The sequence below is a fragment of the Rana temporaria genome, chromosome 3 (assembly GCF_905171775.1).
Source record: "Rana temporaria chromosome 3, aRanTem1.1, whole genome shotgun sequence".
NCBI classification, from domain to species: Eukaryota; Metazoa; Chordata; class Amphibia; order Anura; family Ranidae; genus Rana; species Rana temporaria.
Window position 1 is genome coordinate 424,897,696 of NC_053491.1, and position 27,133 is coordinate 424,924,828.

The window sequence follows — 27,133 nt, forward strand, 5'->3', positions numbered from 1 at the left end:
TGTTTTGAAATTTCCCGCAGTGCTTTGCGCGAAATGATGTCGCACCGACGTAATTTTTTGAACTTCTACGTGATTTACGTCCTTTCCTATTCACGGACGACTTACGCAAAAAAAGAAAATTAAAAATTCGACACGGGAACGACAGCCATACTTTAACATGGCAAGTCTAACTATAGGCCACAAAATAGCAGCTCTAACTATACGCCAGAAAAAGCCGACTAGCGACGACGTAAGAGAATGCGTACCTTCGTGGATCGACGGAAAATGCTAATTAGCATACCCGACGCGGAAAACGACGCGAACTCCACCCAGCGGGCGCCGAAGTATTGCACCTACGATCCGAAGGCGTACGAAGCCGTAAGCCTGTCGGATCGAAGCCAGATGCCGTCATATCTTGGTTTGAGGATTCAAACTAAAGATACGACGCGGCAAATTTGAAAGTACGCCGGTGTATCAGTAGATACGCCGGCGTACTTCTTCTGTGAATCTGGCCCATTGTTTCTATACAGTAAAATCTTGGTTTAAGAGCGTTTTGCAAGACAAGACACTTAGAGACGCCTCTCTTCTCTACTCTGTAGCTCCTGCTGGATTTTGTTTCTGATCCCCTTGGGGAGGTTTCCATTTGTGGATGGACATTTTATAGTTACACAACCTGGTCACCGAGCTATAATCTTTTTATATGAACTATAAACGGAAGGACCTATGAATAAATGGTTGTGGAATGAATCATTTGAGTTTCCATTATTTCCAATAGGAAAATTTGCTTTGATATACAAGTGCTTTGGATTACAAGCATGTTTCTGGAACGAATTATGCTTGCAATACAAGGTTTTACTGTATATTGTTTTAATATCATATGTACATGGGGGAAGTACCAGGGTAAATCTGATTGCCTCTCGGGGGATCAGGAAGGAATTTTTCCCCTGCTGTAGCAAATTGGATCTCATGCTCTGCTGGGGTTTTTTTTTTTGCCTTCCTCTGGATCAACTGTGGGTATGGAGTTGGGTGTATGGGATTGTATTGTGTTTTTTATTTTGTTTGTTTATTTTTTTGTGGTTGAACTGGATGGACTTGTGTCTTTTTTCAACCTAACTATGTAAGTGTACTTCACCAAGGTCTGCTTCCTGTATAGTTAGGCTGAACAGTGGTTGCGCTTTGCTCTAATCTCCCTGCAGGCTTATCAGACATTGGGGTTGATTTACTAAAGATAAATACACTGTGCACTTTTGCAAGTGCAGTTGCTCCAGAGCTTAGTAAATGAGGTAAAGCTTCACTTTACAAAGAATACCCAATCATGTGCAAGGAAAATGTTTAAAAATAGCATTTTTGCTTGCACATGATTGGATGATGGAAGTCAGCATTTACTAAGCACTAGAGCAGGGGTGCCCAACCTTTTGAAGAGCGGGGGCCACTTAAGCGTCTTGGTAACTGGTCGCAGGTCACGATGAGCGGAGCAGGCAGATGGCAGGTCCGTGCGGACACAGACACAGCCCACTATACTCTTGTTTTTTTAGCAGATCGGATTGGAGGTAGGACACAAGTCGGTTTACATCTGCCACTCCTAAGAGATGAATGGAGGGTCCAATTGGGTCGGACTGACCGAGTGAATGGGGCCCAAGGCTGTTTTCACACTGATGCGCTGCAGTTTACCCACAGTGTACCTTTGGCTTTCCTGCACTTTCCAATAGACTTCTATTATATTCTGCAGGTTTGGTGCACTTTCAGAAAGCTCACCACATGCACAGGTAATAACAGAAGTCTATGGCTCAGTGCAGGTGCACTGCTCTGCATCTGCGGATCAGTTTGAAAGCAGCCCAGTAACCAGTGCAGAACAGATATAACCATACAGTATATACACTGAGATTTTAGTAATAAACTGACTTTTATTAACAGTGTCGCTTTCAAAAGTGCACAGCCTTTAGTAAATCAACACCTAAGGCCCCATACACACGTCCGAGGAACTCGACGGGCAAAACTCATCGTTTTGCTCGTCGAGTTCTGTGTGAAGCCGCCGAGGATCTCGGCGAGCCAACTTTCCTCATTGAACAACGAGGAAATAGAGAACATGTTCTCTATTTGGCTCGACGAGGAACTCGTCGGCTTTCTCGGCCGAAAGTGTACACACGGTTTCTCGGCAGAATTCAGCTCCGATCGAGTTTCTGGCTGAATTCTGCCGAGAAACTCAGTCGTGTGTACGGGGCCTAAGTGTCTGTCTGAACACAATTAACTCTGCAGTCTCTGACAACTTGAAATACCTACAATGTTATTCAGAAACCATATGATCTTTGTCTAGACTTAAATCACATGAGTGAGGTTGCAGCAGTGTTCTTTAATCCACGGCAAACGAGAAGCATTTTATTTTTCCTAATATAATAATGTGATTTGGCAATGATGACATGAAATAATGCCTGACTGGTTCATGTAAATGGTGAATTTCAATGATAAATTCCTAGCACATTGTTTTTGGGGGATGTGTTTCCTACATAGTTTCCAGATCTAGTGCTTGGAATGAACCATATGAGCAAATTATGGAAACACGAAAGACCTGTAATAAAACCAGCTAGTGGAAAAAAAATAAAAGCTGCTTACCAGAAAAAACTCTTTGTCAGCTAGTGCTATGACTGGTAATTTGCTTGCAGGCAAATCAAGCCCAATTACAGATATCTACTGTCTATTATTCGCAGACACAACAATACAAAAGTTATCGTGGATGATCCTCTATAATTGACTTACAGCTTACCAACTCATATCTATCCCCAAATAGGAGGCCCACCCAGTACCTAACAGTGAGAAAATAGGAGTTTGTGTTGATTACCATAAACAGAAATAAGTATTCCAAAAGAAAACCATATTCAAAATATCTTTCAGACATCTTTAAAGGGGTTGTAAAGGTTTGTTTTTTATTTTCTAAATAGGTTTCTTTAAGCTAGTGCATTGTTGGTTCACTTACCTTTTCCTTTTATTTCCCTTCAAAATGTTTTTTTTTCTTTGTCTGAATTTCTCACTTCCTGTTTCTCCTCAGTAAGCTTGCCCCCATAATCCATGGGGGTTAGTCAGCTAGAACAGCTTACTGAGGAGGAACAGGAAGTGAGAAATTCAGACAAAAAAACTAAGAAAAAAAAACATTTAGAAGGGAAATCGAAGGAAAAGGTAAGTGAACCAACAATGCACTAGCTTAAAGTGGATGTAAACCCGAAAATGTTATTTTTATTTTTTGATGTCACAATGTACAGTATAAGATTTCCTATCTGTGCCCAGTCTTGCCACACGGAGTTAATTTAGCTCTGAGCAATCCTCTTTTATTGTTCAGCGAAATAAAACGGACTTACAAGAAAAAACCTTAGTCCGTTCTTCCCCCTTGCTGTGAGTGACAGGTTATTTACATATCTCATGCACTAGCCTGCAGACAGGCATTATTTTTTAATTCCCACCCCCACTCCTTTTCTGAAGTCATGTGGTTACTTTTCTGGATTTTGACTGGATGTTAGTGATCATAGCAGAATTTAGTGCAAGGAATACACAGGAGAAAATGCATATTGACAAGGGGAGTGTAGAGGTGGGCGGGGAGTGTTCTGACATCACGACTCCACCCACCAAGCTCCAGACAACAGACCCACCCACAGAATCTGCAGTTTTTTAGGGCCAGATTCTAGTAGAATTGCGGCCGTGTAACGTAACACGTTTACGTTACACCGCCGCAAGTTTTCAGTGTAAGTGCCCGATCCACAAAGCACTTACCTGTAAACTTGCGGCGGTGTATCGTAAACACGTCCAGCGTAAGCCCGCCCAATTCAAATGGGACGGGCACCATTTAAATTAGGCGCGCTCCCGCGCCGGACGTACTGCGCATTGCTCCGTTCGCAATTTTCCCGACGTGCTTTGCGCGAAATTACGGCGGCGCGACGTGTTTGTGAATCGCGACGTGCGTAACGTACTTACGCCGGGGAAAAAAAAATTCAAAAGCGACGCGGGAACGACGGGCATACTTTAACATGGTGGAGTAATTTTACACCATGTTAAAGCACCCCTAACTTTGCGACGGGAAACTAAAACTTGCGCCGACGTAACGACGGGAAAAACCTTTGTGGATCGCCGTAACTGCTAATTTGCATACCCGACGCTGGAATACGACGCAAACTCCACCCAGCAGCGGCCGAGGTACTGCATCCTAAGATCCGACGGTGTAAGTCAATTACACCTGTCGGATCTTAGGGATATCTATAGCCCTATCTATATTAAAGGAACCTATTTAGAAAATAAAAAACAAATCTTTACAACCCCTTTAAGTTCTAGCTGCAGACTAATATATATATTTATATCTATATATATATATTCTGTATAAATATCATATACAGTATATCACATGCAGACTTACTGCATACCTGGGGCAAATAACAAATGAATGTCATATAACAACATAAGTTTTGTTATCTGCACAATGATACGGAATAAGTCTGTATATATATTACTTTCCTCTGAGCCAAATAACCATTCACAACAGAAAACCCATTCAACAATGCAAACATTATCTTTGTATCGTTTATTGCACAAAAAGCAGCATATAACAAAAATATGAAGGCAGTTTAGAGAGAAAATACTGAGTGGGGGGGCATGTCCTCTCTCTCTCTCTCCGTTTATTTTAGTCTATAGATTTCAGCGCTGGGCACAAGAGTCTCTTCCCCCCTCCCCCATTCACTCTGGCAGTACGAAGGTTGTGTTAGGGGCAGACACGTGCAGTTTGCCTACCTGTGGCCCCCGATGATGTTTCAGGAGCAGGCGTGTGTTGTGCTGACGTTTTCTCAACCTTCAAGTTGGGGGAGGGTGTGGGCGTCTTTTCCGTCAATTTAATTGTGATTTCCGGCTTGGTTCCATCTCCCTTCAAAACAAACACAAAGCATATTATAACATAACTCTGAAAAGGGAGATGTTAAGATTCAGTAAATCTAAAATGAAAGTAACAAAAAAAAGTGAAGCTCCGAGACTTAAGCCGAGTACACACGGGTGTGTAGGGCAGCCGGCCCGTTTGGCTTGGCTTCTGTCGGACGAGCATTCTTAAAAAAGTCTGCAGTCTTCTCTTCACTACATCCGTTCAAACTCCTTCATTTATAAAGCTTTTGTGAGAGTTCAGAAAAAAGGCGGCAGAGAGCTGCGATTACACTCTGCAGAGCTCAGTGAGGAGAGTTCTGACAGCTGATTGGAGGGAAGGGACACACCCCCCTTCACACAGCACACAGGAACAGAGCTGAGGCTGTCAATCAGCTGGAGATCCCTCCTCCGTCACCTTTTTTTCTCTTGGTGTCAGGAAAACTTGTCAGAAGTGACTCATGCTGGTAGCAGAGGAACGAAAAAGCAGACAGAAATGACTCTCAGTGCTCTTAATTAAAATGGAACTTCACTCTCATGCCGCGTACACACCATCACTTTATGTGATGAAAAAAAATGACGTTTTTAAAAACGTCACTTTAATTGACCGTGTGTGGGGGAAAACGTCGTTTTATGTCTTCTAAAAAACGACCAAAAAAAATTGAAGCATGCTTCAATTTTATGTGTCGTTTTTCAAAACGTCGACTTTTACTTCACAGAAATTGACCGTGTGTAGCAAAAACGTCGTTTAAAACGAAGTTTTTTCACCCGTGCATGCCCAGAAGCTACTTATGAAGTGAGCTTCAATGGAAAAACGTGGTGGAACGTAACCTCGCTTTGCTAGAACATTGTGAGAAAAACGATGGTGTGTAGGCAACTTCGTCTTTGAAAATTGAAGTTTTAAAAACGTCATTTTTTTACTTCACAGAAAATGTCGTTTTTTTTTCATCACATAAAGTGATGGTGTGTACGGGGCATTACAATCAACATTGATTATTTTTAATCCTCATGTTGCTAGCATTTGTAAATAGATAGGAAAGCATATCATGTTTATTTGTTTTAAACTTTTTTTTTTTTTTTTTTTTAACCACTTAAGCTCCGGACCAATACGCTGTCTAAAGACCAGAGGTGTTTTTACAATTTGGCAATGCGCTGCTTTAACTGGTAATTGCGCGGTCATGCAATGTTGTACCGAAACGAAACTTGCGTCCTTTTCTTCCCACAAATAGAGCTTTATTTTGATGGTATTTGATCGCCTCTGCGATTTTTATTTTTTGCGATATAAACGCAAAAAGACCGTAAATTTTGAAAAAAAATGATTTTTCTTATAACAAAAAGTAAAAAAAATCGAATAAACTAAATTTTAGTCAAACATTTAGGCCAAAATGTATTCAGCCACATGTCTTTAGTAAAAAAAATCGCAATAAGCGTATATTTATTGGTTTTCGCAAAAGTTATAGCGTCTACAAACTAGGGTACATTTTCTGGAATTTACACAGCTTTTATTTTATGACTGCCTATCTCATTTCTTGAGGTGCTAAAATGGCAAGGCAGTACAAAACCCCCCCAAATGACCCCATTTTGGAAAGTAGACACCCCAAGGAAACTGCTGAGAGGCATGTTGAGTCCATTGAATATTTAATTTTTTTGTCCCAAGTGATTGAATAATGACGAAAAAAAAAAAAAAAAAAAATGTTTACAAAAAGTTGTCACTAAATGATATATTTCTCACACATGCCATGGTTATATGTGGAATTGCACCCCAAAATACATTCTGCTGCTTCTCCTGAGTACGGGGATACCACATGTGTGGGACTTTTTGGGAGCCTAGCCGCATACGGGGCCCCAAAACCCAAGCACCGCCTTCAGCATTTCTAAGGGCACAAATTTTTGATTTCACTCCTCACTACCTATCAAGGTTTCGAAGGCCATAAAATGCCAAAATAGCAAAAAAAAAAACCAAATGACCCCATTTTGGAAAGTAGACACCCTAAGCTATTTGCTGAGAGGCATGTCGAGTCCATGGAATATTTTATATTTTGACACAAGTTGCGGGAATATGACAAACTGATTTTTTTTTGCACAAAGTTGTCACTAAATGATATATTGCTCACACATGCCATAGTTATATGTGGAATTGCACCCCAAAAGACATTCTGCTGCTTCTCCCGAGTACGGGGATACCACATATGTGGGACTTTTTGTGAGCCTAGCCACGTACGGGGCCCCGAAAACAAAGCACCGCCTTCAAGATTTCTAAGGGCATACATTTTTGATTTCACTCCTCACTACCTATCACTACCTATCACAGTTTTGAAGGCCATAAAATGCCAAGATGTCACACAACCCCCCCAAATGACCCCATTTTGGAAAGAAGACACCCCAAGCTATTTGCTGAGAGGCATGTTGAGTCCATGGAATATTTAATTTTATGGCCCCAAGTGATTGAATAATGACCAAAAAAAAAAAAAAAAAAATTTTTTACAAAACGTTGTCACTAAATGATATATTTCTCACATATGCCATGGGCATATGTGGAATTGCACCCCAAAATACATTCTGCTGCTTCTCCTGAGTACGGGGATACCACATGTGTGGGACTTTTTGGGAGCCTAGCCGCGTACGGGACCCCGAAAACCAATCACCGCCTTCAGGATTTCTAAGGGCATAAATTTTTGATTTCACTCCTCACTACCTATCACAGTTTCGAAGGCAATAAAATGCCAAAACAGCACAAAACCCCCCCAAATGACCCCATTTTGGAAAGTAGACACCCCAAGCTATTTGCTGAGAGGCATGTTGAGTCCATGGAATATTTAATTTTTTTGCCCCAAGTCACTGAATAATGACCAAAAAAAAAAAAATACAAAACGTTGTCACTAAATGATATATTTCTCACACATGCCACGGTTATATGTGGAATTGCACCCCAAAATACATTCTGCTGCTTCTCCTGAGTACGGGGATACCACATGTGTGGGACTTTTTGGGAGCCTAGCCGCGTACGGGACCCCGAAAACCAATCACCGCCTTCAGGATTTCTAAGGGCATAAATTTTTGATTTCACTCCTCACTACCTATCACAGTTTCGAAGGCAATAAAATGCCAAAACAGCACAAAACCCCCCCAAATGACCCCATTTTGGAAAGTAGACACCCCAAGCTATTTGCTGAGAGGCATGTTGAGTCCATGGAATATTTAATTTTTTTGCCCCAAGTCACTGAATAATGACCAAAAAAAAAAAAATACAAAACGTTGTCACTAAATGATATATTTCTCACACATGCCACGGTTATATGTGGAATTGCACCCCAAAATACATTCTGCTGCTTCTCCTGAGTACGGGGATACCACATGTGTGGGACTTTTTGGGAGCCTAGCCGCGTACGGGGCCCCGAAAACCAAGCACTGCCTTCAAGATTTGTGTGAGTGAAATCAAAAATTTATGTCCTTAGAAATCTTGAAGGCGGTGCTTGGTTTTCGGGGTCTCATACGCGGCTAGGCTCCCAAAAAGTCCCACACATGTGGTATCCCCGTACTCAGGAGAAGTAGCAGAATGTATTTTGGGGTGCAATTCCACATATAACCATGGCATGTGTGAGAAATATATCATTTAGTGACAATGTTTTGTACATTTTTTTATTTTAATTTTTTTTGGTCATGATTCAATCACTTGGGGCAAAAAAATTAAATATTCCATGGACTCAACATGCCTCTCAGCAAATAGCTTGGGGTGTCTACTTTCCAAAATGGGGTCATTTGGGGGTTTTTTGTGCTATTTTGGCATTTTATGGCCTTCGAAACTGTGATAGGTAGTGAGGAGTGAAATCAAAAATTTGCGCCCTTAGAAATGCTGAAGGCGGTGCTTGGTTTTCGGGGTCCCGTACGCGGCTAGGCTCCCAAAAAGTCCCAAACATGTGGTATCCCCGTACTCAGGAGAAGCAGCAGAATGTATTTTAGGGTGCAACTCCACATATAACCATGGCATGTGTGAGCAATATATCATTTAGTGACACATTTTTCTTTTTTTTTTTTTTTTTCTCATTATTCAATCACTTTGGACAAAAAAAAAAAAAATCAATGGACTCAACATGCCTCTCAGCAGTTTCCTTGGGGTGTCTTCTTTCCAAAATGGGGTCATTTGGGTTTTTTTTGTGCTATTTTGGCATTTTATGGCCTTCGAAACTGTGATAGGTAGTGAGGAGTGAAATCAAAAATTTACACCCTTAGAAAGCCTGAAGGCGGTGATTGGTTTTTGGGGTCCCGTACGCGGCTAGGCTCCCAAAAAGTCTCACACATGTGGTATCCCCGTACTCAGGAGAAGCAGCAGAATGCATTTTGGGGTGTAATTCCACATATGCCCATGGCATGTTTGAGCAATATATCATTTAGTGACAACTTTGCGCAAAAAAAAAAATATATATATATATATATTTATATTTCCCGCAACTTGGGTCAAAATCTAAAATATTCCATGGACTTAAGATGCCTCTCAGCAAATAGCTTGGGGTGTCTACTTTCCAAAATGGGGTCATTTGGGGGGGTTTTCAATTGTCCTGGCATTTTATGCACAACAATTAGAAGCTTATGTCACACATCACCCACTCTTCTAACCACTTGAAGAAAAAGCCCTTTCTGACACTGTTTGTTTACATAAAAACATATTATTTTTTTGCAAGAAAGTAAAGTTGAACCCCCAAACATTATATATTTTTTTAAAGCAAAGGCCCTACAGATTAAAATGGTAGGTGTTGCAAAAAAAATTTCCACACAGTATTTGCGCAGCGTTTTTTCAAACGCATTTTTTGGGGAAAAAATACACTTTTTTTTATTTTAAAGCACTAAAACACACTATATTGCCCAAATTATTGATGAAATAAAAATTATGATCTTAGGCCGAGTACATGGATACCAAACACGACATACTTTAAAATTGCGCACAAACGCGCAGTGGCGACAAACTACATACATTTTTAAAAGCCTTTAAAAGCCTTTACAGGTTACCACATTAGATTTACAGAGTAGGTCTACTGCTAAAATGACTGCCCTCGATCTGCCCTTCGCGGTGATACCTCACATGCATGGTGCAATTGCTGTTTACATATGACTCCAGACCGACGCTTGCGTTCGTCTTTGCGCAAGAGCAGGGGGGGACAGGGATGCTTTTTTTTATTTTTTTATTTTTTTATATATTTATTTCGCTTTTTTTATTTTATTTGTTAACTGTTCCTTCCATTTATTTATTTTTTTACCATTTTTATTGTTATCTCAGGGAATGTAAATATCCCTTATGATAGCAATAGTTAGTGACAGGTACTCTTTTTTTTTTTTAAATGGGGTCTATTAGACCCTAGATCTTTCCTCTGCCCTCAAAGCATCTGACCACACCAAGATCGGTGTGATAAAATGCTTTCCCATATTCTCAATGGCGCCGTTTATATCTGGGGGGGGGGACATTCCCTCCCACTGAATGTAAAAGCAGTCTAGAGGCTAATTAGCCGCTAGGACTGCTTTTACATGAAAGCCGACCGCTGGCTGAAAAGAATGATACCAAGATGATGCCTAAACCCGCAGGCATCATTCTGGTATAACCATTCAAAGTCCTGCAACATACCAGTACGTTGATGGTTCTTGTTGGACATGTATTGTAATCTTTTTTTTTTTCATGCAGTCTGTTGGCTGAACAAAAAAAAGATTGATCGGTGGGTATGCCCACCATTAGAATACCTCCCTTCATCCACCCACTTCTAATGATGGGCATACATGCACCATTTATATATGCCGAAGCATGGGGGCATCCTCCCGCAAAAAAGTTATGCCGCGTACGGTCGGACTTTTCTATGCCGCGTACACACGGTCGGACTTTTCTATGCCGTGTACACATGGTCAGACTTTTCCACAGGAAAGCCTCCGTAGGAATGTCAACCGTATGTACGCGGCATTAGGAGCAAAATCGCTCCTCCGCCCCTAATGCCCCCATGCTCCGGCATATATGCTCTTTTTTGAACTGTAGTGGTGAAATCACCTCCTACAGCATTGGAGTCGCGGCTTTATATATCGTGGGAGCAAACGCTGTTGCTGTCACGCTAAATAAATCCGCACTGCAACTGAATGGCGTACCTGCTAAGCAAATGATGGTTAACATTAAAACAAAGTAACATTCCAGTATAACAGTAAGATCATACCATACCTGCAAAGCAAATGCCTATAAAAAAACATAGTAAAAAATAAAACATTTTTTAACGCAACCTGTGCCTAAAATATATATATATGCCAAAGCATGGGGGCATCCTCCCGCAAAAAAGTTATGCCGCGTACGGTCGGACTTTTCTATGCCGCGTACACACGGTCGGACTTTTCTATGCCGTGTACACATGGTCAGACTTTTCCACGGGAAAGCCTCCGTAGGAATGTCAACCGTATGTACGCGGCATTAGGAGCAAAATCGCTCCTCCGCCCCTGCTGCCCGCATGCTTCGGCATATATGCTCTTTTTTTTAACTGTGGTGGTGAAATCACCTCCTACAGCACTGGAGTCGCGGCTTTATATATCGTGGGAGCAAACGCTGTTGCTGTCAAGATAAATAAGTCCGCGCAACAGCTGAATGGCGTACCTGAAAACAGTAAAATAAATTACATACCTGAAAAGCAAGCATGAAAAAACATAACAACAATAAAACTTTGCAGAATAGAATACAGTAAAAAAGAGCAGAACAATAGAGAGAGAATAGAGAGGGAGAGAACAATAAAACGACAACTATTTTTGGTTTTTTTATTTTATATTTTTTTGTGTGTTTTTATTTTTTACTTTTTTTTTTTTTTTTTTTTAACACTTTTTTTTGTAACTGTGAACTGTAACTTCAACTTTTCGGTTCCAGGTTTGGGTCTCTCAAAATGCGATGGCATCTTGGGAGACCCTGTGTGAGTGTGCCTAGCCTGTGAAATGTTTCACCCTACACTAATAATTAACGTGTGTGTGGAAGCGTTCAAAACATTCACCAATACAAAGACCAGGATTGCCAGGACATTTGGGACAAAAATAACGGGTGTCACGCCTAAATCCGCGCTTGGTACAGACACGACATTTTCTTTGGGGGGCTCGTTGGGTAGGGGTACTCGGGAGGACATAAGAAAAATGCCTCTCATGCAGTCGGCTTACTGCATTTGGTAGGAGATGGTGAGGTACAATACCGCCTGGATACAGGAGTTCTGTGATGATATCCCTCTGGAATTGAAGGAAGGATTCATTCCGTCCTGAAGCTCTGTATACGACATGAGCATTCAGTAGAGCCAATTGAAATAAATGTAGAGACACTTTTTTGTACCAGCGTCTCGTCTTACGGGCAATATGATACGGCGCCATCAACTGGTCGTTGAGGTCCACCCCTCCCATATTAAGGTTATATTCGTGGACACAGAGGGGTTTCTCCACAACACCAGTCGCCGTACGAATTTGGACTGTCGTGTCTGCGTGAAGGGTGGTAAGAACGAAAACATTCCTATTGTCCCGCCACTTCACAGCGAGCAAATTTTTACATCTGCAGCAGGCTCTCGCCCCCGGCCTAACACGGGCATCTACAAGCCGCTGGGGGAAGCCCCGGCGATTAGGTCGCACGGTGCCACATGCTCCAATCTGTTGATCAAATAAGTGGCTAAAAAGTGGCACGCTGCTGTAAAAATTGTCCACATACAAATGGTACCCCTTTCCGAATAAGGGTGACACCAAGTCCCAAACAATCTTGCCAGCGCTCCCCATGTAATCTGGGCATCCTTCCGGCTCTACCTGACTATCTTTTCCCTCGTAAACCCTAAAGCTCCATGTGTAGCCTGTGGCCCTGTCACAGAGCTTATAGAGCTTGACCCCGTATCTGGCACGCTTGCTGGGAAGGTACTGTTTGAAAGACAAGCGGCCAGCAAATTTAATCAGGGACTCATCAACGCATACAACCTGCTGGGGATTAAACAAGGCTGCAAAACGTTCGTTGAAATGGTTTACGAGGGGCCGAATTTTGTAGAGCCGGTCAAATTCAGGGTCTCCACGTGGACGACAAAGTGCATTGTCACTGAAATGCAGGAACCGCAGGATCGCCTCGTATCGTCTCCTGGCCATGTGAGCAGAGAAAATGTACATATGGTCAATGGGATGTGTGGACCAATACATCCGCAATGACGGAAATTTGTGTATGCCCATGTTGAGGGTAAGGCCCAGAAAGGTCTTAAATTCGGAAACCTCGAGAGGTTTCCATTCTTTGGCAAGGCGAGACTGGGGGTTAGCGGCGATGTAAGTACCAGCATATAAATTGGTCTGGTCCACAATAGATCTATAGAGATCTTCCGTGAAATACAGCGAATAAAAATCAAGTGACATAAAGTTCGCTGTATCCACCTGAATACCGGGTTGGCCAGTGAATGGGGGAAGTACAGGTGCTGTAGAAGTGGTGGGGACCCAATCAGGATAGGCAAATTCTACAGGAAGGGCACTATGGGCACGACGGGCCTGTCTCTGTCTTTTTCTTGGTGGCAGCGGGACACTACTTGTGCTTGCCACATCGCCAGCTTCAACTGCACTTATGGGACTCGCCACGTCACCAAGTGTTACTGCAGTGCTGGATAAACGACCAGGGTGTACTAGGCCGCTGGTGCTTGCCAATTCACCAGAAGGAATAGCGGCGCTAGTACTGGATCTCTGCTCCATACGAGGGTCCTGCGGTTCTTGCTGCTCAACAACATCAGAATGGGATCGGGTACGCCTGGCCTTAGCAGGGACCTCAACTTCGTCGTGCGAGCTATCTGACATGGAGCCGCTGTCGTAAATGGGTTCATATTCTGAGCCAGAATCTGTCAGATGCGTGACCTCCTCCTCTTCACTATCTGACATGCACATGAACTCAAAGGCCTGCTTATCATTGTACCTTCGGTTTGCCATTTTGGACTCTAAATTTAGTGGTACAATGGTAAGGATTCACAGGTAAAAAAAGCACCTGACTATAGAAAAGCAAATGTAGAAAACGCTTCAAAAAAAACTGTAAGCGATCGCAGGGATCAGGCCTGTCTCTGCGAACGCTGCAGTTATGTGTCTTGTGTTTTGTAAGTGACAGTGATCGATCGATACTGCACTTGGGTGGGTTGGGCTGGGCAGAGGGGGAAAACGCAGGTGCTAGCGGGTATCTGGGCTGATTCCGCTAACAATGCGTTTTTGGGTACCCTAAACTGCTGGGTACGCTAGTATAGATCTGATCAGATCAGGTATCGATCCGTTCAGATCCTATACCACTAAGGGGGGTGTATGCTTAGCGAGTGGGTGTAAGCGGTACTGGCTCTAACCTAACGCTGCCTGGGGTGACGCAGACCCTGACTGGCGCTAAAATTAAATTTATATCACCCGCCGGGTGATCAGGGGGTTAAACCTATTGGGTTATATACGGCGGGTGCTCTGATGCTATAAACAGCAAACTAACCAACCAGCGTCAACCGTAACACTTATACGGTGATCACTGGTGAAAGGGTTAACTAGGGGGCAATCAGGGGGTTAAAACCTTTATTCGGTAATATATGGGGGTACCTAACGCTTTCTAAAAACCTGGTGGCGAACCTAAAATAACTAAATAACTAACTGGCTAACCACGTCACCAGTGACACTTATACAGTGATCAGTGGTGAAAGGGTTAACTCTAGGGGCAATCAGGGGTTAAAACCTTTATTTATGGGGGTACCTAACGCTATATAAACCTGGCGGCGAACCTCAAAAAAAACTAACTGCCTAGCGGCAACAGTGACACTAATACAGCGATCAGAAACCGATCGCTTAGTGACACTGGCAATAGGGGTGAAAGGGTTAACTCTAGGGGCAATCAGGGGTTAAAACCTTTATTTATGGGGGTACCTAACGCTATATAAACCTGGCGGCGAACCTCAAAAAAAACTAACTGCCTAGTGGCAACAGTGACACTAATACAGCGATCAGAAACCGATCGCTTAGTGACACTGGCAATAGGGGTGAAAGGGTTAACTCTAGGGGCAATCAGGGGTTAAAACCTTTATTTATGGGGGTACCTAACGCTATATAAACCTGGCGGCGAACCTCAAAAAAAACTAACTGCCTAGCGGCAACAGTGACACTAATGCAGCGATCAGAAACCGATCGCTTAGTGACACTGGCAATAGGGGTGAAAGGGTTAACTTTAGGGGCAATCAGGGGTTAAACCTTTATTGGGGGGGGGGGGTAGGGGGCTACCCTGGACCTAAAGGGGCCTAAACCTAACTGCCCTGACACTTTTTTCTGTCACACTGACACTAAAAGCAGTGATCAGAAAATAAATGATCACTGCAATCAGTGACACTGTGACAGGGGGTGATCTGGGGGTGCTGGGGGGGTGATCGGGGGGGGTTATGTGCCTATGTGTGCTGTGTCAGTGTGCTGTTGGTGCAACTCACAGTACTGACGTCTTCTCTCCTCTGGAATCAAACGAAAAGACCGCCAGAGGGGAGAAAACGTCACTTCCTCCCTGCCTGTGTTTACAGTTACACAGGCAGGGAGGGCTCTGCTGCAATCTCATTCGCCGAGGGAGATCGAGAGGGGACGGCTGGAAACCAATAGCCGCCCCCTCCTCCCGGACCTCCCGTACACCGTTCCCGGCCGCCGCATGTACCGGAGGGGGTCCCGATCGGACCCCCGAACCGAGGTAAGGCGGGGACGTACCTATACGCCCATGTGCCTGTACGTGCCATATTGTGGACGTATATGTACATGCGGTGGTCGGGAACTGGTTAACATTTCTTCAGTTATTTTCTGGTTTCTTGCCTAGGCAAATTATGTCATACATCCCAGGATTCTTCAGGAGGATCAACAACTGGGTTCCTTTTTAAGTAACCCAGGAGTCTTCAGGAGGGGTGGAGAGGAGGAGGAGGGGTTTTCTCAGCTAAGTACACCCTCCTGCATGCATGCTTGAGCTAAGGGCAGATGGATTCCAGGAAGTAAATGCTACATGAATCATTTCAATCTTTTTTCAAGATAGCCACAGTCAGAAATGCTGAGAGATTGTGATTTCTCAACAAAATAAAGCATAGAGACGTAGATGGATGGAGGCGTTTGCTTTGAAAATGAACCACTTAAGACCCGAACCATTATGCAGGTTAAGGACCTTGCCCCTTTTTGCGATTCGGCACTGCGTCGCTTTAACTGACAATGGCGTGGTCGTGCGATCTGGCTCCCAAACAAAATTGGCATCCTTTATTCCCACAAATAGAGCTTTCTTTTGGTGGTATTTGATCACCTCTGTGGTTTTTATTTTTTGCGCTATAAACAAAAATAAAGCGACAATTTTGAAATAAAATTAAATATTTTTTACTTTTTGCTATAATAAATATCCCCCAAAAAGATAAAAAAAAAAATTTTTTTTCCTCAGTTTAGGCCGATACGTATTTTTCTACCTATTTTTGGTAATAAAAATCGCAATAAGCGTTTATTGATTGGTTTGTGCAAAATTTATAGCGTTTACAAAATAGGGGATAGTTTTATGGCATTTTTATTAATAATTTTTTTTTTTACTAGTAATGTCGGCGATCAGTGTTTTTTTTTCGTGACTGTGACATTATGGCGGACACATCGGACAATTTTGTCAAATTTTTGGGACCATTGTCATTTTCACAGCGAAAAGTGCTATAAAAATGCACTGATTACTGTGAAAATTACAATTGCAGTTTAGGCGTTAACCACTAGGGGGCGCTGAAGGGGTTAAGTGTGACCTCATATGCGTTTCTAACTGTAGGGGGGGTGGGGCTGGACGTGTGACGTCAGTGATCGTCTTTCCCTATATCAGGGAACAGACGATCATTGACAATGCCACAATGAAGAACAGGGAAGGTGTGTTTACACACACCTCTCCCCGTTCTTCAGCTCCTGAGACCGATCGCGGGACACCAGCAGTGATGGGGTCCACAGGTCCCGCAGGCACGGTCACGGCGTGCTCGCGACCCCACGGCTGGGCTCTTAAAGAGGACGTACAGGTACGTGCTTGTGCCCAGCCGTGCCATTCTGCCGACGTATATCAGCATGAAGGAGTCCTTAAGTGGTTAAAAATGAATTAAATTGTATTTTTGGTTTGTGGTGATCTTTAAACGGATCTTTACTGCATTTGTATGCAGTAAAGATCCGTTTAAAGACAAGTACATACTATACCGTATGTTTATGTTTTGTTCTAGGGCTACACCAATACCAGTTTTTTAAGACCGAGTACGAGTACCAATATGTTTTTTCAAGTACTAACCGATACTGATTTTGATACCTATTTTTAGTGTCAAGTGACGTTTTTTTTAGGGCTCGTTCACACCATACATGCATGAAAACCGCACAGATTTCAGTGGCAGAGACATCAATTTCACATCAGTTTTCATGTGCGTTTCAGTGACTTTTTACGGACTGTTCACATTGTAACCAGGAAATGCAATTTATTGGCTTTTCCTCTATTCACCTTGACAAGGCGCGAGTAGAGGAGAGCTGATCAACAGCTCTCCTGGCAGGGGGGTCTGCGCTGATAATCGATTATTTGTGCAGACCCATCAAGCATGCCCACTAGAGCTCACCATGGATTTCAACCTGTGCCCACCAGGGATGCCAATCAGTGCCCATCAAGAATGGCAATCAATGCCCATTTGGGATGCCAATCAGTGCCCATCAGTAATGCCTGTCAGTGCCTCATCAGCGCTCTTCAGTGCCACCTATAAGTGCGGCCCATCAGTGCCACCTATGAGTGCCCATCAGTGCCACCAATCAGTGCCCATCAGTGCTGCATATCAGCTCATCATTGCTGCATATTAGTGCCTTATCATTAGTGCCCATCAGCGTCACCTCATCAGTGCAAGTCAGTGAAGGGGAAAACTTACTTATTTACAAACATCTATAACAGAAATTAGAAAAAAAAAAATGTATTTCAAAATTTTTGGTCTTTTTTTATTTGTTTAGCAAAAAAAAAAAAAAACGCAATGGTGATCAAATACCACCAAAAGAAAGCTCTATTGGTGGGGGAAAAAAATCATAACATTTTTGTTTGGGTACAGCGTTGCATGACTGCGCAATTGTCATTCAAAATGTGACAGCACTGAAAGCTGAAAATTGGTCTGAGCAGGAAGGTGAAGATGCCGGTATTGAAGTGGTTAATGATCATTGTATCACCAGCAAACTCGCCTGACCTAAACCCCAGAGAATCTGTGGGGTATTGTCAAGAGGAAGATGAGAGACACCAGACCCAACAATGTAGACGAGCTGAAGGCCGATATCAAAGCAACCTGGGCTTCCATAACTCCTCAGCAGTGCCACAGGCTGATCACCTCCATGCCACGCCGCATTGATGCAGTAATTCATTTTATACTGTACATGGACATACTTTTCTGTAAGACAACATTTCTGTATTAAAAATCCTTTTTCTTTATTGGTCTTATGTAATGTTCTGATATTCTGAGATACAGAATTTGGGGTTTTCACTAGCTGTAAGCCATAATCATCAATATTAAAAGAAAGAAATGCTTGAAATATATCACTCTGTGTGTAATGCATCTATATAAAATATAGGAGTTTCACTTTTTGAATTGATTTACAGAAATAAATACATTTTTTGACGATGTTCTAATTTTATGAGAGGCACACGTAGATCACACCCAGCAGTGATAATTGTGACGTCAAATTTCACTTTAGTTTTAGTCATAGTCTTTTTACTCACATGCCATTTTAGTTTTAGTCATATTTTAGTCATCTGAATTGTTTTAATTTTTGTCGTATTTAATGCTGCATACACACGATCATTTTTCGGCATGAAAAAAACGTTGTTTTAAAAAAAATTCATTTAAAATTATCGTGTGTGGGCTTCACATCATTTTTCGGCTTCTGAAAAACGCCATTTTTTTGGGTTGTAAAAAATGATCGTGTGTGGGCTAAAACAACGTTAAAAACCTGCGCATGCTCAGAAGCAAGTTATGAGACGGGAACGCTCGTTCTGGAAAAACTACCGTTCGTAATGGAGATAGCACATTTATCACGCTGTAACAGACAGAAAAGCGCGAATCGTCTTTTACTAACACGGAATCAGCTAAAGCAGCCCCAAGAGTGGCGCCATCCGCATGGAACTTCCCCTTTGTAGTGCCGTTGTACGTGTTGTACGTCACCACGCTTTGCTAGAGCATTTTTTTAAAACGACCGTGTGTGGGCAACGTTGTTTTAATGATGAAGTTGGAAAAACATAGTTTTTACTACATGCCGAAAAATGATCGTGTGTACGCGGCATTAGTCTAAAATCTCCAGTACATTTTAGTCTACTAAAATTAAATGGGTTTAGTTAACCACTTCAATACTGAGCACTCTCCCCCCTCCCTGCCCAGGCCAATTTTCAGCTTTCATCACTGTCACATTTTAAACGACAAATGCACGGTCATGCAACACTGTACCCAAACAACATTTTTATACTTTTGTTCCCCCAAAAGAGCTTTCTTTTGGTTGTATTTGATCACCACTGGGGTTTTTATTTTTTGCTAAACAAATGAAAAAATAAATTAGAAACAAACTAGAAATTTTGAAAAAAATTAAGTTTTTCTATGTTTCTGTTATAAAATTTTGTAAAACAGTATGTTTTCTCCTTCACTGATGGGCACTGATGAGGTGGCACTAATGAGGTGGCATTGATGGGCACTAATATGCAGCACTGATAGGCGGCACTGATGGGCATTGGTAGGCAGCACTGATGGGCACTAATAGGTGGCACTGATAGCACTGATGAGGAGGCACTGGCAGGCATTACTGATGGGCACCTCTAATGGGCACTGGTTGCCATCCCTGGTGGTCATGGGTGAGCATCCCTGGTGGGCATCCCTAGTGGGCATCCTCGGTGGGTCTGCACTGATAATCAATCAGCGCAGACCCCCTCTGTCAGGAGAGCAGCCGACCAGCTCTCCTCTACTCACGTCTGTCAGTGTGAGTCGATAAACGGCTCTTCCTGTTTACGCTGTGATCAGCTGTGATTGGACACAGCTGATCACATGGTAAAGAGCCTACATCATAGGCTTTATACCGAGATTGGTGATGCGGTGTGTCAGGATAACTTAACCCCTTTCCAGCCATCACTCTGCAAAATGGCGGGGGGCAAGTGGTTAAATTGAAATGCATTATTAAAGCATTTTTTACAATTACCAAACTCATTATATACTCCTGGAGTAAAAATCTAACATGTTATTATTTATGGTATTAAAGTTTGAACATGCACTACAGACACAGATTTAGCCATAGTGAAATATAAAATGAACAAATTTCGATTTAATTTAAGTCATAGTCTTATGACCAAAAGCTCATTTTAGTTTTAGTCATATTTAGTCATATTTCTAAAATAGTGTTAAAGGGGTTGTAAAGGTACAATTTTTTTTCCTAAATAGCTTCCTTTACCTTAGTGCAGTCCTCCTTCACTTACATCATCCTTCCATTTTGCTTTTAATTGTCCTTATTTCTTCTGAGAAATCCTCACTTCCTGTTCTTCTGTCTGTAACTACACACAGTAATGCAAGGCTTTCTCCCTGGTGTGGAGTGTCATGCTCGCCCCCTCCCTTGGACTACAGGAGAGTCAGGACGCTCTACGTTGCAGATAGAGAAAGGAGCTGTGTGTTAGTGGGCGTCCTGACTCTCCTGTAGTCCAAGGGACGGGGCGAGCCCACACTCCACACCAGGGAGAAAGCCTTGCATTACTGTGTGGAGTTACAGACAGAAGAACAGGAAGTGAGGATTTCTCAGAAGAAATAAGGACATTTAAAAGCAAAATGGAAGGATGAGGTAAGTGAAGGAGGACTGCACTAAGGTAAAGGAAGCCATTTAGGGAAAAAAATTGTTCCTTTACAACCCCTTTAATTTCGTCAATGAAATATAATTCAGACTAAATTAACACTGTCACCTAGAGGGAATTGTTTTTTTTTGTTTTTTTGTTTTTCAAAAAAGTGGAGTTACTTTTTTGACCAAGTATCATATCTCTATTACTAACTGGAAAGGGCGGAGTAAATTGAAAGACGAAAAGTGATAGGCCAATATTTTGTTTGGGGGACAGTCAGATAATGACTACAACCACTTTTTCTACAGGCCCAACTTAACTTTCAGGTTAAATCAGCTAAATACATTCAAGTACCAAAGCCTGTCCCCTGCTAAAAGTTGCAAAGTGGGACACTTGCTCCCTCCACACAGGAGGCAGTGGTCTCTCTGCAGAGGTGCAAGACAACCCCTGCTGAGTGAGATTTCTAGCTCTGCCATCAGCTATGCTCATGCTCCCTGCTGTAGCTCTGAGGGGCATTTTGGACATCTGCACAAGAAATGACTGTTTCCATACAGGGAGCAGGGGTCCCTTTAATGGAGTTGCTGGCAGGGCCAGGCCCCTCTATTGCTTTATAAAGAAAACAAACTGTACAGTGCCTTGAAAAAGTATTCATACCCCTTGAAATTTTCCACATTTTGTCATGTTACAACCAAAAATGTAAATGTATTTTATTGGGATTGTATGTGATAGACCAACACAAAGTGGCATAATTGTGAAGTGGAATTAAAATGATAAATGTTTTTCCAAACTTTTTACAAATAAATATGTGAAAAGTGTGGTGTGCATTTGTATTCAGCCCCCCTGAATCAATACTTTGTAGAACCGCCTTTCACTGCAATTACAGCTGCAAGTCTTTTTGGGGATGTCTCTACCAGCTTTGCACATCTAGAGAGTGACATTTTTGCCCATTTTTTTTTGCCAAATAGCTCAAGCTCTGTCAGATTGGATGGAGAGCGTCTGTGAACAGCAACTTTTAAGTCCTGCCATAGATTCTCAATTGGATTTAAAGGGGAGTTCCAGCCAATATTTATGTTTATTAAAAGTCAGCAGCTACAAAAAGTGTAGCTGCTGGCTTTTAATAAACAGACACTTACCTGCTCCAGCGTTCCAGCGACGCGCCGGCCGGGGCTCCGCTCCTCCCCCCCCCCTCCCCGGCCGGCATCTTCATTGTCACTGTGGGCACCCGGCCGTGACAGCTTTCGGCTTCACGGCCGGGCACCCACTGCGCATGTGCGAGCGGCACTGCGAATGCGCGCGCGGCCCGGCGCTGCGCTGTTTGATTGGACAGGCGATCGCCTAGGACCTGTTACGTGTCCTAGGTGATCGCCTACAGGGAGGGGCTGCCAAAAGGCGATCGCCTTACCAGCCCCTCGGCGGAAGGAGGAAGTGGGACAGGAAGTCCCACTCCTCCTGAAGCCCCCACTCCCCCCCAAAAAAATGACATGCCAAATGTGGCATGTAAGGGGGAGAGGAGTGGGTTAAGAGGAAGTTCCATTTTTGGGTGGAACTCCGCTTTAATTCTGGACTTTGACTGGGCCATTCTAACACATGAATATGCTTTGATCTAAACCATTCCATTGTAGCTCTGACTGTATGTTTAGGGTCATTTTCCTGCTGAAAGGTGAACCTTTGCCCCAGTCTCAAGTCTTTTGCAGACTCTAAAGGTTTTCATCTAAGATTGCCCTGTATTTATCTCCATCCATTTTCCCACCAACTCTGACCAGCTTCCCTGTTCCTGCTGAAGAAAAGCATCCCCACAACATAATGCTGCCACCACCATGTTTCACGGTGGGGATGGTGTGTTCAGGGTGATGTGCAGTGTTAGTTTTCCACCACACATAGGGGCAGATCCACAAAGAAAGTACGCCGGCGTATCTATTGATACGCCGGCGTAATTTCAAAATTCCTGCGTCGTATCTTTGTTTTGAATCCTCAAAACAAGATACGACGGCATCTGGGTTAGATCCGACAAGCGTACGTCTTCGTACGCCTTCTGATCTTAGATGCCATTTTTTGGCGTCCGCTAGGTGGCGTTCCCGTCGTAATCCGCGTCGAGTATGCAAATGAGCTATTTCCGACGATCCACAAACGTACGACCAGCCGTCGCATTTTTTTACGTAGTTTCCGTTCGGCTTTTTCCGGCATATAGTTAAAGCTGCTATCTGGTGGCGTACTCAATGTTAAGTATGGCCGTCGTTCCCGCGTATAATTTTAAAAATGTTACGTTGTTTGCGTAATTCGTCCGTGAATGGGGCTGGACGCCATTTACGTACACGTCAAAAACAATGACGTCCTAGCGACGTCATTTGGAGCAATGCACCCTGGGAGTTTTGACGGACGGGGCATGCGCAGTTCGTTCGGCGCGGGGACGCGCTTCATTTAAATGAAACACACCCCCTACCCGCCCAATTTGAATTCCGCGCCCTTACGCCGCGAGACATACACTACGCCGCCGTAACTTGCGGCGCAAATTCTTTCAGGATTCAAAGAAAAGAAAAGTAAGTTACAGCGGCGTAGCGTATCTCATATACGCTGCGCCCACGCAGATGTATGTGGATCTGCCCCATAGTGTTTTCCTTTGAGGCCAAAAAGTTAAATTTTGGTCTCATCTGACCAGAGCACCTTCTTCCACATGTTTGTTGTGTCCCCCACATGGCTTCTCACAAACTGCAAACTGGACTTTATTCAACAATGGGTTTCTTCTTGTCCCTCTTCAATAAAGGCCAGATTTGTAGAGTGCACGACATATACGTTGTGGAGTGCACAATGTCTACACCGTGCACACACGATTGTTTTTTCCGATGGACTTTTTTCATCAGAAAAAAACGATCGTGTGTGGGCCCCATCAGACTTTTTTCGATAGGAAATTCCGATCGTCTGTGTGGAACTCCATTGGAGAAAAATCCACGCATGCTCAAAATCAAATCGACGCATGCTAGGAAGCATTGAACTTTTTTCGGCTCTTCGTAGTTTTTTACGTGACCGCGTTTTTGACGGTCGGAATTTAGTCTTATATTGTGTAGGTAAGACTGATGAAAGTCAGCTTCATCTGAATTCCAACGGAAAATTCCATCGGAATTTCATCGTTTTTAGTCCATCGGAAATCCGATCGTGTGTACAGGGCATAATAGTTGGACAGATTCTCCAACCTGAGCTGCGGATCTCTGCAGCTCCTCCAGAGTTACCATGGGCCTCTTTGCTGCTTCTCTGATTAATGCTCTCCTCAGTTTAGGTGGACGGCCATGTCTTGGTAGGTTTACAACCAAACAAAATACATTTACGTTTGGTTGTAACATGGCAAGATGTGGAATATTTCAAGGGGTATGATTACTTTTTCAAGGCACTGTACGACACTACACATGACCTCCTGAAGGTTTTACCCCCCTTATGACCAGGCCATTTTTTTTGCCATTTAGCACTGAGCCACTTTACCTGGTAATTGCACGATCATGTAAAACTGTAACCAAATAAAATTTATATCATTTTTTTCACACAAATAGAGCTTTCTTATGGTGGTATTTAACCACTTAGGAGTACAGTGGCAGAGTGGCACTCCTCTGCTGCATCATGTATATAGAAGGAAGGGAGGAAGAGAAGGACTGACCTCTATGAATGTAAATAATACAGAGCTTTATCCTATCTGCGGTGATGTGCCAGTTATTATTTCCCTACAAAGCAGGGATTAAAAACCAGCACACCATTAGTAAAAACAGCACACAGTGAATGCATCAAGCACTGTTAGGCACATATGTTGCCCTAGATGTTTAACCCCTTCCCAGCCAGTGTTATTAGTACAGTGACAGTGTATATTTTTATTAATAGCGTGACTGGTTCCCACAAAGTGTCAAAAGTGTCAGTTAGTGTCAGACAGTATATGACACTGCCATTACTAGTATAAAAAAAAAAAAAGTATATATAGGATAGTTTGTAGACGCTATAACTTTCGCACAAACCAATCAATATACGCTTATTTGGATTTGTTTTACCAAAAATATGTAGAAGAATAAATATTGGCCTAAATTTATGGAGAATATTGATATTTTTTTATTGGATATGTTTTATAGCCGAAAATAAAAAATATTAGGTCATATTCAAAATTTTCAGTCTTTTTTCGTTTATAGTGCAAAAAAATAAAAACCCAGTGGTGATCAAATACCACCAAAAGAAAGCTCTATCTGTATGAAAAACATATATATATATATATATATATATATATATATATATATATATATATAAATTTCATTTGGGAACAGTGTTGCATGAACGAGCAAATACCAATTAAAGTGCCCCCTTGCCCAGCCCTAATGTGCCCTGTATTAGTGTACTGGACATCATAAGGCATGTGTGTGCGCTTCTCAGACCACCTCTTCTTGTAAAAAAAACAACCTAGGTCCAACATGGCTGTAGGAAGGGATGTCAGGTATCCTTGTATCACTGCCTACAGGCCAAGGACACTTCTAACTGTCTCCATGGGGCTAAAGAGCTTAATCCCATCACTAATCACCAAGCATAAATTTGGGGATCCGCCACAACCCCCACAGATACCTAAAGATTTCATTCAACATTTTCAGATTGATATAATGCTTAAAGAGTAAACTAAACTTGATTGAACTGTTTCCCAAAACAGTTAAGTTTAAGGCAGTCCAGGAATGCTAACTGTCACAGCCGATTGTCCTCTCATGAAAACTCTCAAACCATCAAATGGTTGGTGTCATAACTGATCACATGTGCAGCACCATGGCAACTACAGATCAAACAGAGACTAAGGCCGCGTACACACAGGCGGACAAAACCGATGAGAATGGACCGAGGTTCAGTTTCATCGGTTCAAACCGACCGTGTGTATAGCCCATCGGTCTGTTGTCCTTCGGTCCAAAATTTTAAAACATGGTTTAAAATCGAACAGATGGCCCGCTACCCGATCGGTTTTGGAACGATGGTGTGCACGCACTTCAGACCATCAGGCCACTTCAGCGGTGAACCGATGGAAATGGCCTGTCGGACCATTCTCATCGGTTTGGAACGGCCGTGTGTACGCGGCCTAAGATGGTAGCTTCCTTTGCTGTAAAAGATAGAGGAGGGTTTATCTCTGCTTTAATCAGTGGGTGAGCATTGCCATAATGTGGAAACAAAACAAAAATGCAGACTAACAAAATGACTTCAAAGCGGAATTCCAACAACATGTTTTTTTTTTGTTTTTTTAAATGCCAAACTTAGGATCATACCATAGATTAATGCCACTCATGTATTTAGTCAAATTCGCAGCTAGATTAAATATATTAGATAAATAAATACCTTCTATTTCGCTGTGTTGGAAGTTCCCATATTGCTTGTGGGCATGTGAAGTGCGGAATACAGTGCAGCTAAATGACCAGCATGCACCGCTTGTCCTTGCGCATGCACAGTATGAAAAGCTCACAGCGCAGTCAACTTAGCACGTTGCCATCAGAATTGGCGGCGACAGCGGAAGTGTCCGCCCCGTTGTGATGGCAATTAAGATAAGCAAAACAGCCACTTCCGGTTTCAGAATTTCGCGATAATGAGCAGTGGCCATCCACACTGACTCCTGGGAATTATGACACATAGCTCCCAGGAGACAGTGCGCCTCCAGATATAACGGACATATCCACAGGTGGCAGAGGCCAAAAACTACATTGAAAACAGTACTATCTATGTAAGCTGACGGAAAAAAAAAAAATATTACAGTGCTAAATCTATATGCTCCAATAATAATTTTGAGAATAAGTTCTAAAAGTGGGTGGAACTTCGCTTTAATGAAAGTGTACGAAAAACTGATTAAATGGCGACTTCCGTTTACATTCTGTTTACATTCGTTTGCCCATAAGAATGCTTTGCTGTCTGTTTTTCATACATCAACAGACGGATGAAAAGCCGACAAAACGCCCGTGTGAAGGGGGCCTTAGGCCTGGATCACACCTATGTGGGTTTGCAGCCCATGTTCGAGTGAAATGCAAATGGATGGGCTGCCATGCCTGTGTTTCCCGCAGAAAAAAAGCTGCATGCGCCGTTTTAAAAAAACAGTGGCAGGTTAGCACCATGCACTTGCCATGGGTTTTTGCACGCTGCATTTTTAGATGCTTGGGGGTGCCATTCAGAATGAATGCCAGCCTTGTGCATTTTTAAACAGAAGCGTATTTTGACTGCGGTTGGTTGCGGGTAAGGGAATCGCTGCGATTCCCATACCTGCAGCCACCCACATAGAAGTGAACCAGGTTTTAGGAACCAAGACATTCATGTCCTCCAAAAAGGGATCTACCTTTAATTAATTGTGAGAAGTGATGTCCAGCAGGTGTGCAATAATTCTCCTCCTTGTGTCCTGTTATGGGGTGACTATGTAAATGTATTCAAATGAACTGGTGTTAGTGAAAACCAAGTATCCCACACAGTACTCAATTGTGTTGTTAAAACATCACT

At 42.7% G+C, this 27,133-nt stretch overlaps 1 protein-coding gene across 7 annotated transcripts in view; it reads right to left on the reverse strand.

Annotated features, from left to right (window-relative positions):
- NSD3 (nuclear receptor binding SET domain protein 3) overlaps window positions 1–27,133 on the reverse strand; it is a 198,281-nt gene that overhangs the window by 104,105 nt on the left and 67,043 nt on the right. For all 7 annotated transcript variants that reach the window (XM_040346229.1, XM_040346228.1, XM_040346227.1 and 4 more), the window contains exon 6: window positions 4,747–4,876. In XM_040346229.1, the coding sequence (XP_040202163.1) occupies window positions 4,747–4,876 (130 nt within the window). The remainder of the gene's footprint in view (window positions 1–4,746; window positions 4,877–27,133) is intronic.